Source organism: Heteronotia binoei, chromosome 10 (genome assembly GCF_032191835.1).
Source record: "Heteronotia binoei isolate CCM8104 ecotype False Entrance Well chromosome 10, APGP_CSIRO_Hbin_v1, whole genome shotgun sequence".
Taxonomy (NCBI): domain Eukaryota; kingdom Metazoa; phylum Chordata; class Lepidosauria; order Squamata; family Gekkonidae; genus Heteronotia; species Heteronotia binoei.
This window is the reverse complement of record NC_083232.1, coordinates 21,710,753-21,723,585: the sequence shown is the minus strand read 5'-3', so window position 1 is coordinate 21,723,585 and position 12,833 is coordinate 21,710,753. Positions and strand designations below refer to the sequence as shown.

The following is a 12,833-nucleotide window of genomic DNA, read 5'->3' as shown; positions in this document are numbered from 1 at the left end:
TCTTTGGTACACTATTAGGCAAACCAGATGACATTCAGCAGAGGCCTTGATCTAAGAAAGCAATCTCTGTTGAATATCTTAAAAAGTGGCGCAGCTAAGGAACCACTGGGAGAGGAGAGGCAGAGGGCAAGGAAGAGATGCTGAATCCTACCAGTTCTCTCCTGTGGTCCCCTCTCTCAGCTGTCTCCCTCCCATGCCTGGGAAGGAAACTTTGCTGGAGAAAGGCCATTCTGCAAAACAACATAACTGAAAATTGCATGCTTTATCTTAAGTTGATCTGCTGTGCTTACGATTAGTTCGCATCCACAGCAGCGTATTTTGCATTGTTAATATGATACATTACAGAAACATAATTCCACACATTCTCCTTTTTCCCATTCCATCTTTTTTCTAGGAATCCCTACAGTGTTCATTGTCATGTGGACAGTATCTAGGATCTACTTAGAGAACACTGGGTAAGTACTAAACCAGGAACAAATGTCATACTTTTATCACAAGTTGTTTTTGAGCTTGTCCCATGTCCAAGGTCACCAGTCCTTGGAATGTTAGCATGAGGCTCAGTGTGGGCAAATGCAAAGTAATGCACATTGGAGCCCAAAATCCTAACTATAAATATATGTTGATGAGGACCAACTGGTTGTGAATGACTGGGAGAGAGATCTTGGAGTAGTGGTAGGTAACTCACTGAAAATGTTGACTCAGTGTGCAAGTGCAATAAAAAAGGCAAATGCTCTGCTGGGAATTATGAGCAAGAAGACTGGAAACAAATCAGCCAGTATCCTAAATCTACATTGCACCCCCATTTGGAATATTGTGTACAGTTCTGGTCACTGCACAGCAAAAAAAAGATATTATAGCATTGGGAAAAGGGCAACTAAAATGGTTAAAGGGATGAAACACTTTCCTTATGAAGAAAGGTTAAAGAGGTTAGAGGTAAAAAAAGTAGAGCATGGGATAAAAAAATGTAAAGAAGTACTTTTCTCCCTTTCTCACAATACAAGTACTTGTGGGCACTCAGTGAAATTAATGAGCAGTAGGATTAGAACAGATAAAAGGAAGTTCTTCTTCACCCAGACAATAATTAACACATGGAATTCACTACCACAGAAAGTGATGATGGCTACAAGCATAGATAGCTTCAATAGGGAACTGGATAAACATATGGAGCAGAGGGCCATCAGTGGTCATTATCCACAAGGTATAGAGGGAACACTATATCTGGGACAGTGATGCTCTGTATTCTTGATGCTTGGGAGGCAACAGTAGGAGAACTTCTGGAGTTCTGGCCCCACTGGTGGACCTCCTGATGGCACTTGGTTTTGGGGTGCTGTGTGACACAAAGTGTTGGACAAGATGGGCCATTGGCCTGACCCAACATGGCTTCTGTTACATTCATTAATTTGAAACAAAAATATATATGAAACCACTTTCTGGAGCAGTGAGTTTGGGGAGAGAGACTGAGATGTAACTGAACCATAATCTTTCAACATTTAATAGTGTTTGCTCTACATTGAATGCTGTAGCATAAACCAAAACTAGTATAACTACTGATCTATAACTATGGGAGAGATCATAGCTCCGTGACAGAGCTCATGCTTTGCATATGGAACATTCCAGGTGCATCTTGGCATCTCCAGTTAAAGGCATCTCCTATATAAGTTTTTGGGATACAAATCTGCTTGGGAGATGAGAAGTCCAGTCAGAGTTTTCCTGCTGGATCGCCTGGTGGATCACAAGCACAGTATGACTAAAATGTTGTAAGAGTATATGTTTCCACCAAGGGGCCCAGAGCAGCATACATGGGGGGTGGGTTTCTGTAAGATGATCAGAAAATACAATATCATTTTATTTTAAATCTCCTAAACAGATTTCTTGTAAAAAAGCTATTGAACATATGAAGCTGCCTTATACTGAATCAGAACCTCAGTCCATCCAAGTCAATATTGTCTACTCAGACTGGCAGTGGCTCTCCAGGGTCTCAAGCTGAAGTTTTCATGCCTGTTTGCCTGGACCCTTTTTAGTTGGAGATGCTGGGGATTGAACTTACCAAGATGCTGGGGGTCTTCTGCTTGCCAAAATGCTGGGGGTCTTCTGCTTACCAAGCAGATGCTCTACCACTGAGCCACCATCCCTCCCCAATTCAGCTAGTTTGTCTCATGTGTTTATTTATTATAAACCCTTTTAAGACAATTGAAGAGTAACATTTTTATCCCCCCTCTCTTCTTGTAGATGCTGGGATACCAATGAGCACAGTGTTCCTTGGTGGATTATAAGGATACCAATCCTAATTTCCATTTTTGTAAGTAAATTAAACATTGCATATGGATTATTTTCATGCTGCCGCTTTGCACAGTAATTTCTTGGCATATTAAGTTTACTCTCTGTACGCTTGCATTAATCTAGGCAAAGTATATTGTTTTCATTCATTATTTAGTAACTTAATTTATAAATTAACCTTTTACTGCAAGAATCACCTCCCTGCAAGGCAGCTGACAGTATAACAGTATATATTCTTTTAAACTCTTTAATTTAAAAGAATAACACAATAAAACAACAAAATACATTTTAAAATCCCCACAAAATGAGAGGATTTTTAAGCTACTCCATGTATCAATCAATTAATCAATTTATTCGCCCAACAACCAGTACAAATCAAAAGCAAGAACTATTCAGTAAAACATTTAAGAATAAAATTGGTCTAAATATAACAAAAAATATCTCTAAGATTTAAAAATTAAAATCCATATATAAGAACTGATCTACACTGATCAGATATCTCTAAAATTTAGAATCTATACATAAAATTTCATGCCGAATTCTACAAGCTGCTGAGAAAAATTTAGCACAGCTATTACTGGACCTGTGGGTTTGCACCCATCAAAAGCTTCCTTAAAATATCAGCATCAGAACAACCTAAGTAATTATTAAGCAGAGGGGAAATTACATTAGATCGAACTTCCTGATAGAAATGACAACAAAACAGCACATGTTCTACAGATTCTACCTTATCAATGCCACATGGACAGGTTCTCTCCTTCATGGGAATTTTTTTTAATCTCTCTTCTACAACTGCAGACGGGAGGGTTAGCCATCTCACCAAGGTGAAAGCCTTCTGTTGACTGGGTACCTCCAGAATGGAGAAGTAGGATGCTGGGGCAACCACATATTTTAATTTCTCTGGAATTAGGAAATTTGCGATATTATTGATATCTCTTAGGTGCTTTATATCAAGCAATCTTTGTTTGATCATTGATCTTGCTTGATCATAACCCATTTGTAAAATGAATTCTGAAGAGAAGCCTGTATTCTGCAGTTTAGGTAGATGACCCTCCCAAGAGGATTGAAAATTATCTTGCAGGACTAAAGTTGTCAAACCGTTTGGGTTGTGTACTAATTTTAACCAAAAGTTAATAGAGGCTAGACTTACCCTAGCTTCTACCTTAACCAACCCTGACACAAGACGTAGCCTGGCATTGGACACACATCTTGGAACCTGAAACAAAGCTTCCAAGAATCTTGACTGGACTTTTTCTAGAGGAGCAAAATGGGAAGAGAAAGGTCCAAGTATTGTCCCATACACTAATTGGGGCAATGTTTTTGCCCAAAATAACCGTAAAGCTGCTGGTATATACATGCCTCCTTTGTTACAAGCAAATTTAAGAATGCCCTGTGCAGTTTTCTGGCCAACTGATGCAGCATAGTCATGATGGGTAATTCTACTCCCAGAAGAGTGAATCATCATCCCTAAAAGTTTAAAATAAGATACTTGTTCTAGCTTGTGGCCATTGATATACCAAGACTTTTTTTCCTGACTTTTGCTAAATGATAGAATTTTAGTTTTATTATAATTAATCTCTGGAAGGGTCTCTTCACAGTAGGCGCTGAATGCCTTAAGTGCTCTTTTCAGACCCACTGTACACCATGTACAGACTGAAGTGCTACAATTCACATGTTGGCTTACCATGGGTGATTCCGCATTAGCCTTTGCTCCGGCTCCGATGCTATGTTTCCCCCGGGGCAGATGTTGGTTTCCGCACATTTTGACCCGGGGCAGCAGTTTGAGCCGCCTCCGAAGCGGTGCTGCCCCGGATAAAGGAGATCGGCAAAATACCAGATCTATTTTTTGCTGCGGTTCCGAGGCTCAGAATTTTATGTGCGGAACTCGAGCCAGTGCGCTGTCAAACTTCTTGCATCAGTAGAACACACCCACATAACTCCACGCCCATGATTCCGCCCAGTTATTTCGTCATACTTCCGCAATTTTACTCCCTTTGAAAATTATGCAATATTTTCCTGGAATGGATTAATTTTTTTAAAAAAACAATTCGTTTTGCGTTACAACGCAAAAACAATAAAACGATGTAACGCTATTTTCTTTTTCCGAATACATCGCTTACTTGCACCCGCCCCCCTTCTTTACTATATTCCACGTGAATTTGATAATGTGCCATTGCATTGTGATTACGTTCTTCCCCCCTCCGAAAAAAATCAATCCTGACTGCTATATTTTTTTCCAAATAAGATCGTTGCAACGCAACTAAATAAAAAGCGATGTTGCACGAACTACTTTAAACATGCGTGATTGCCACCTTTATTGTCCCCCCCCCATGGCCTCAAATGGGAGTGGAAATTTGATTATGTTTACAGCTTTATATTTTTGATAGGTTGGGGAAACTTCCTCCCTTAACCCCTCTGTATATTTCTTCCCCCCCCCCCCTTTCATGCATCTGTTTGTAATTTGTTATAGGTTTTAACGGAAAACTGTGTGCTTAACATTCAGTGTGTGTGGATAAAAATGGTGGATCACTGACTCAGATTTTATGGTGCTTAACCTGCCAATGGCAGGGCAAAAGGAAAACACATGACTTTGCCAGTATTATGCCTCTGGCATTACATTGTAATACAAACAAAGACATTAAGTTGTAACGCAAACACGCATGCGTGTAAAAAAAAAAAGGGAAACGTATGAGGGAGGGGGAACTCCGGGAGCAGCGGTAATGCAGAATCAGAAAACATGGAACAGATTGGGAATTTAATCTGGGGAAAATCCTCTAATATGGAATCGGGAATTCTGGCCCGCATAGAACAACCCCGGAGCGAAAGGAGGGCAAATGCCAAAATCAGCCCATATCACCCTGCTGCTAGTGAGAACTAGCCACTATAGTCTGGTTTTATCTTATGGCAAAATTGCCAAAAAGTGTTAACTGCTGACTTGTCACTTCATAAGAAAACATTTCTATATTTAGGGGAGATGTGATCTTTCCTAATTTTTTTTTTTTTTACAAAATACAGCTATAGGGAGGGGACATTGTTGTTTTGAGAAAGTAGAGTTACTTCATGCTGTTTTCCCATAAAAATCATCAATCTCATGTTGCTTTTACCCCCACTGGGGAAAATTTGTGTCTGCCTGTAAGTTTTCCTCAGCCACTTATAGGTGGCAATTTGTCGATAAAATTTGATGACCTTGCAGCTATATTTGAGGCCAAAGCACCCGTCTCTTCAAACACATAGAGGTCAAAAGTCAGCATCAATTCTGTCTCTCTTTATTTTCAACTGAATAATGAATTACTCCTTGTGGGGTTGTATTTATATGGTTACTTATTGTTCATTGGTAATACTATGAAACTGTCAATCCATTTTTATCCCAGCTTTCCTCCAAAGGGCCCAGAACAGCATAAATGGGTTTTCCCTGCATTTCGTCCTCATAGCAATCCTGTGAGGTAAATTAGGCTGAGAGAGGATGACTAGCCCAAGGTCACCCGGTGACTTTTATGGCCAATTGGGCATTTGAACCCAGTGGTCCTCAGTTCAAGCCTGACATCCTAACCTCTTCAACACTATCAGTCATTTACTTCTGACGCTCCAAACATCTCTCCACATCAGCATGTTAGAAACATTTCCCAATAGCATTTTGGCCTCAGATGTCTTGTTGGCCAGCTTTGACACTTCGTGCTGTTCGCATTTTTATAGCCTTCCCTGATCTTTTTAATTGGAGATGTCCTGTACCAGACTGTTCTCTGGAAGTACTAACAGAGCTTGGCATCAGTGCAATTCACCAGCATCCTCTTTTTTCTTATTCCTTGTTCATTGTTTTCACAAATATGCCATTTTGGTTTGGCAAGTTGTAAAATGAAAAGTGCATGGGACTTCGTCATATCTGCTGTTACGTATACTGATTTTTTATGTTGTTTCCCTCAGTTTTTGGTCCCCAGGGTGGCCTACAATAGAGTCAAAATCAACACAAATGATAGAATTACAAAACCAATTCCTGAAAGCCAGTCATGATGGTTTCTGCCTCAGTGTGTTCCACCTTCCTGACCTATGTGGACTCTCCAGTCTTGTTGTAAACAACCAACTTGTTAGTGATCATTTGGAAATATTAATATCATTTAGCTCATCCCTTAGGAATGTTTAATAGAAATAATACCATGCTCTTACCAAAACACTTCAAGGTTTTACCTTTTTTTAAGCTTCTCTGCCACTGCAACAACCTAGTATCTTTTTCTTCTATTTAGAAATTATCCATAATCTATTTGTTTCCATGTCTGGAATTAGAGCAGGGACATAACTGTAATGGAACATTTTACAAAATGAAAAGTAACCCCCCCCAAAAAAAATAATAATTCATTAAAATGTAGATGTAATAGTACGAGAGGATCATACACTCTTATCTTCTCCCTGCCTTCAAATGTCTGTTGGAATAGAACTATAGGTTTACTAAAAACTTAAAAGGAATCAGCTTAACATGATGAGTAAATGCTTTCCAGGACTGAGATACAACATCTCCAAAGGCCCTGATCCACAAGGTGATGATATAGGGTTGCCAGCCTCCTGGTGGGGCCTGGAGATCTCCCACTTTTACAACTCCTCTCCAGGTGGCAGAGATCCTCTCCCTTGGAGAAAATGGCTGCTTTGAAGGGTAGACTATGGCATTGTGCCCTGCTGAAGCCCCTCCCTACCCCAAACTCTGCCTTCTCCTGGCTCCACCCCCAAAGTCTCCAGGTGTTTTCCAACACTGACCTGGCAACCCTAGATGATCAGCTGGAGTAATGGGGTGCCTTACGAATAAAGACTGAACACGTATTAGACAAAGGAGGTTGAGCTTTTACTTGTAACTTATCAAAATGTTTACTAGTTGATTATTACCATAAGAACAGTTTAAGAGGGTAGCCATAGCAGTAGAAGAGCTTGATTCAAGTCCTGAAGGAGCTTTGACTCTCGAGAGCTCATACCCCAAAAATCTCATTGATCTCTAAGGTGCAACTGGACTCGATTCTAGCTCTTCATAGCATAAGATTTCCTTAAAGCAGAGCATGCTATAGTTTAACTGGCTGTTGGGTGGTTTAGTAAGTGGAGTTGAGCGGAACTGCTAATACGCACTGCTGCTTTTTTTTTTCCATAGGTGAATTTTATACTTTTCATTAGCATTATAAGAATTTTGCTACAGAAATTGAGATCACCAGATGTTGGAGGCAACGACCAGTCTCAGTACAAGTGAGTGAAACTGTGTGGCTGCATCTGGACCTTTTTTGGCAAACAGAGGCCAACTGGAGCTCAGCTGAGCTCTGATTCTCCCTGGTTCTTTTTCAGGAGACTTACAAAATCAACATTGCTGCTTATTCCACTGTTTGGAGTACACTACATGCTGTTTGCGGTCTTTCCAATCCGCATTTCCCAGAAGTATCAAATCATTTTTGAATTATGTCTGGGATCATTTCAGGTAACTTGTAAGCCTTCTCATGTTCAATATTTTTATTCTCTGACACTGTTTATCATTATGTTTTATTTTAACTCGTTCATCTTTTCTCCTTTTACAGGGCCTAGTTGTTGCTGTTCTGTATTGTTTTCTGAATAGCGAAGTAAGTTCACAATTACAATCATGTGATAACTACTAACAGAAGCAATAAAACAACATTGGAGTCAAGTTGCACCTTTAAGACCAGCAAAGTTTTATTCAGAATATAAATTTTCGTGTGCTTTAAGCACACTTCATCAGAAGCAATAAAAGCAAGAGATGTTGTTTGATGCACCATCTGTTCAAACAACCCAAAGTGACCCAAGACACTAACCTTCATCATGAAAATCAGTGTGGAAATAGGCAGCCCACCTTTTTGATGAAGGTTGTTGCATTTGTAGCCTTTGTCAAAATCTCTGCCTAGATTTAATATTAAGAGATTAAGAGGCATAACTGCACCCTATTATTCTGCAGTATTTGGCACCACTGATAACAAGTGCTCACAACATGATTCCAGCAACTGCTGGATATTTGCAGAACTGCTCTTGAATTATTTTACTCATTCTTAGTAAGGTGGTTTTAAGAATAGAGGTGATAGGGGATTGCTTGTCATTCTTCAGGAGTCTTCTGTATTCATCTTTTCCACCATCTTGTTAGATGTATGTGTGAGTCTTGTGCTGCTGCAGCTAAAGAAACAGTGCGCAGGAATTCCCCATTAATTTTCTTGGAACTCCATTGGCTGATGCCCTTGAATGGCAGGTCAGACCAGAACCAATGGGTTGAAATTAAATCAAAAGCGTTTTCAACTAAGCATTAGGAAGAACTTTCTGACAGAGCAGTTCCTCAGTAGTTCCTCAGGAGGTGGCGGGCTCTAATACTTTGGAGATTTTTAAGCAGAGGCTGGAGAGCCAGTTTGTTGTAGTGGTTAAGTGCATGGACTCTTATCTGGGAGAACTGGGTTTGATTCCCAGTCCTCCACTTGCAGCTGCTGGAATGGCCTTGGGTCAGCCATAGCTCTTGTAGGAGTTGTCCTTGAAAGGGCAGCTGCTGTAAGAGCTCTCTCAGTCCCACCTACCTCACAGGGTGTCCGTTGTGGGGAGGTAAAGGAAATTGTGACCTAAGCAAATTGTGAAACTAAGCATTAGGAAGAACTTTCTGACAGAGCAGTTCCTCAGTAGTTCCTCAGGAGGTGGCGGGCTCTAATACTTTGGAGATTTTTAAGCAGAGGCTGGAGAGCCAGTTTGTTGTAGTGGTTAAGTGCATGGACTCTTATCTGGGAGAACTGGGTTTGATTCCCAGTCCTCCACTTGCAGCTGCTGGAATGGCCTTGGGTCAGCCATAGCTCTTGTAGGAGTTGTCCTTGAAAGGGCAGCTGCTGTAAGAGCTCTCTCAGTCCCACCTACCTCACAGGGTGTCCGTTGTGGGGGGGTAAAGGAAATTGTGACCGCTCTGAGATTCAGAGTATAGGGCGGGATATAAATCCAATATCTTCTTCTTCTGTGACTCACTAGGAATTTAAGCAGATCATGAGAGGGAGGACAGGAGTGGATGAGCCAATACTGGGCTCTTGTGGCCCTTTCTTATATGCCCAGAGTCATGCTTGTCACCACTTTGGGGTCAGGAAGGAATTTTTCTCCAGGCCAAATTAACCCATGAATCCTGGGAAGGAGGGGGATTGTCTTCCTCTGGGCATAGGGCAGAAATCATTGGGAGAGTGACGGGGAAGGTAGCTGTGAATTTCCTGCATTGTGCAGGGGGGTTGGACTTGATGACCATTGGAGTCCCTTCCAGCTTTCTTTGCTACTTTTTTTTTTATGACACCAGGTAATGATGGCAAGTACTAGGGATTCTTTGCAAGTCACCAGCTCAGTGGCTGCTATTTTAGAACAGCCTCAGAAGTCAGATCCTCTGTATACTTTAGTAGTTCCTCCACAAAATGAACTATTAGACAATATTACTGTCATGATATAAAGATGCAACTATGGCAAACCACCCCGTAAAAAGTCTGCCATGAAAATGTTGTGTTGCGACGTCACCTCAGAGTTGGAAACAACTGGTGCTTGCACAGGGGACTGCCTTTACCTTTTTTTTAACTATTGTTTTTTACCATTTTATTTTTTCTATCTATGAAGCACACTTTCTGTGGTACAAACACCACACTAATTTCCTGTCTGCCTACTTTGTTTCTGTTTAAGGTCCAAGGTGAACTGAAAAGAAAATGGCGGAGTTGGTGTTTGAACCAAAGAATGGGTCGTGATTACAAGCTTCACAGCTCTTCTATTTCTAGAAATGGCTCAGAAAGCATCTCGCAATTGCATTGTAACTCAACAACACAGTTTTCCCTCCAGACAGAAACCTCGGTGATATAAACCATGTGGGAGCCAGCTAAAGACTCGACAATGGATGTCTGTGTATAGCTCAGTCAACGTGATATTTTCTAAAATGTATAGTTTGTACTCTGGTTTTGTCTACATGTCAGGACATGGGGATGGCCCGATGCAATGCAAAATATACATTTTTGTAAAGCTTCGCTCTACTACTTGTTTTAGTGCCAAGATTCATCCCGAGGACATACAAAACCATGTCTTTAATGAATATGCATTGGTTGCCCTTGGTTTAAAGATCAGTGACTCTTATCAATTCCAGTCTGAAAATAATTGGGATTTACTGGATGTTTTCTTCCAGAGGTCCCTTTACTTGTTATTTCAGACTCCAGATTTTTTTCCTGGAACATGTTTACCTAAAATCCCCCTGCCCTTCCCGGGCATAGCCAAATACGGCTAATCCCGGGGCCTTGGCCCTGTTATTGTGATACAGTGATATCAGGTCACATCCTGGACCATGCTTGCTACTTCTTGGACCATGAATGCAGCAAGCAGACTCAATGGGCATGAGCCCATGAAGGCAAAAGTGTGAGGCCACTTTTAAAACTGGTGAAATCCCAGAAGCGAAAATTTGTAGTCAGATTTCACTGCTTAGAGGACAATTCTTCTTTCATTACATGTGTCTCATTTTTATCCTCTCTTCCTAAAAGGAAGCCCACATTTTATCCTTAGAACAACCTTGTGAGGTAGATCAGGCTAGAAGAATGACTGGGCCAAGATTGTCTAGTGGTTGACTGGGAGATTTCAGCTCTCCAGTCTCCCCAGTCTTAGGGCTCACCTAGACGTGACAACATCTGTGTCTAAAGCCCTGGACGCTGCATCCTTATTTGTGTGTGTGTGTGTGCCCACACCTGGAAGTCATGGCAACCTCTGGGGGCCTAGAGGATATCCAAGGAGGTTGCTGAATAAATCGTACCCCTGACTCCTGATATTCCAAGGAAGTCTCCCATTCAAGTACTTGCCAGAGTCAACCTTGTTTAGCTTCTGAGATCTGACAAAATCAGGCTTGCCTGGGCTATCTCTCATTGCCCAGGAATCACTGTCTGTCACCTCCACTGGGAGCCTGTCTCTCCCTCCCCCCAACTCTGTGCCACTTTCAGGCTTCCTCAGCCAAGGGAAGACTGCCTCATGCACCATCATCAAGTAGGCTTTCAGGATTGGGCCCTCGTGGTGTTTTTGAAAGAAGAAAATCTTAGCCTTAAAATGGTGGCTGTCACATCTTGTTGAGCCCCAAGACTGACTCTCTAATCACTGTACTGCTTGGCTTCCCATTTTACACTTTCTATAACTGATAGCAGTAAAAAAAAAAAAAAGGCAAAATGTTTTAATAAATAGATGCATATTTGTATAAATATATAAATTAGTTGCAGAATTCAGCTGTTATTAGCACATAACTTTTATTTAATTATTTTGTGCAGAATATGCCTTCTTGTTCATATTGTACATCAAATGGACTTGTGTTTTTCTGTAACTGCAGGATGTTTTTATCCCTGTAATTAATAATTTTAATTGCACTTCTAATGTGCATAATACTTTGCCGTCTTTACTGGGCTTGACCTTTGAATGCTTTCTGTTAGGGTCACCATATTTTGAAAAGCAAAAAATTAGGACATGTTTCCCTCCTAGCTACTTCAAAGAAGTAATCACTATGGCAAATCTTTTAAAATACTGCTATTGTTTAAGCTGTGATAATTGCTAATAACTAGAAATATTCCTAACCTTCAAACCCCAAAAGAGGACATTTTCACCTATTTTTAAAAGAGCCCAAAAGAGGGCACACACAAAAAGAAGAGGACATCTGGTAACCCTAGTTTCTGTTATTATCATTTTACAAATAGAAAACAGAGGCTGAGAATCGGTGACTTAGCCTATGGCCACACACAATGACTCTGGTAGAGACAGGACTTGGGTCACAAGCCAAACTGAGAAATTTCAGTGGAACAGAAAATACCTATAAAGCAGGGGTGGCCAACTGTAGCTCTCCATGGCCAATGGCTGGAGCTGATGGGAGTTGTAGGCAAAAAGCATCTGGAGAGCTACCGTTGGCCATCCCTGCTATAAAGGAATGCTCATTGAAACAAATTATGGGACTTCCAAAATATGATCCAATTACAGGGCTACCAAAATATGATCCATCAAAATATGTGAGACAAATATGATCAAACAACATCAAAAACTACAGGCAGTAGAAGAGTCTCAAAACATATCAAAACTCTTAAGTGACAAAATGATACATTTGGAGGATCATGAAAACATAAAAACACAATCCAATCATTTCAACTAAAATATTCCAAATGCAGCAATATTGATTATGGAATAATCATTCCAGGATCTTAATCATGGTATGAAGCGGCACATCATGGCATAAGTCCATGTAATGAGCTGAGATATGAATTGAGGTATTTCTGGGTCGAAGCTTAGTCAAACTGACATGATAACAAAACAAAGTTTTAGTCCAGTGGCACCTTTAAGACCAACAGAGTTTTATTTAAGGTACAATGAAATGGAAAATACCAGTCCATACAGAGGGTGAGCAGTAAATTAGCATATAACATAATGAAACTGATTAAGAGATTCAGGAATAACAAGCTTAATTTATACAGTTACCAGTCATTTGGGTTCCACTCTGGGTGGGGGGTGCGGGACATACTAAAGGAAATAAATATATCTAAGTTGTAGATTGGTGTATCCTTAATTGTGGATACCTTGAATAA

The 12,833-nt window shown here is 40.6% G+C and overlaps 1 protein-coding gene across 1 annotated transcript in view; it reads left to right on the top strand.

The window, feature by feature from the left end:
• The window catches only part of VIPR2 (vasoactive intestinal peptide receptor 2), an 80,085-nt gene extending 69,907 nt beyond the window's left edge, over positions 1-10,178 (top strand). The window contains exons 8-13 of the mRNA XM_060248122.1: positions 395-455; positions 2,230-2,299; positions 7,403-7,494; positions 7,591-7,720; positions 7,818-7,859; positions 9,931-10,178. Coding sequence (XP_060104105.1) covers positions 395-455; positions 2,230-2,299; positions 7,403-7,494; positions 7,591-7,720; positions 7,818-7,859; positions 9,931-10,104 — 569 coding nt within the window. The 3' untranslated portion in view covers positions 10,105-10,178. The remainder of the gene's footprint in view (positions 1-394; positions 456-2,229; positions 2,300-7,402; positions 7,495-7,590; positions 7,721-7,817; positions 7,860-9,930) is intronic.
• The last annotated feature ends 2,655 nt before the right edge of the window (positions 10,179-12,833 follow it).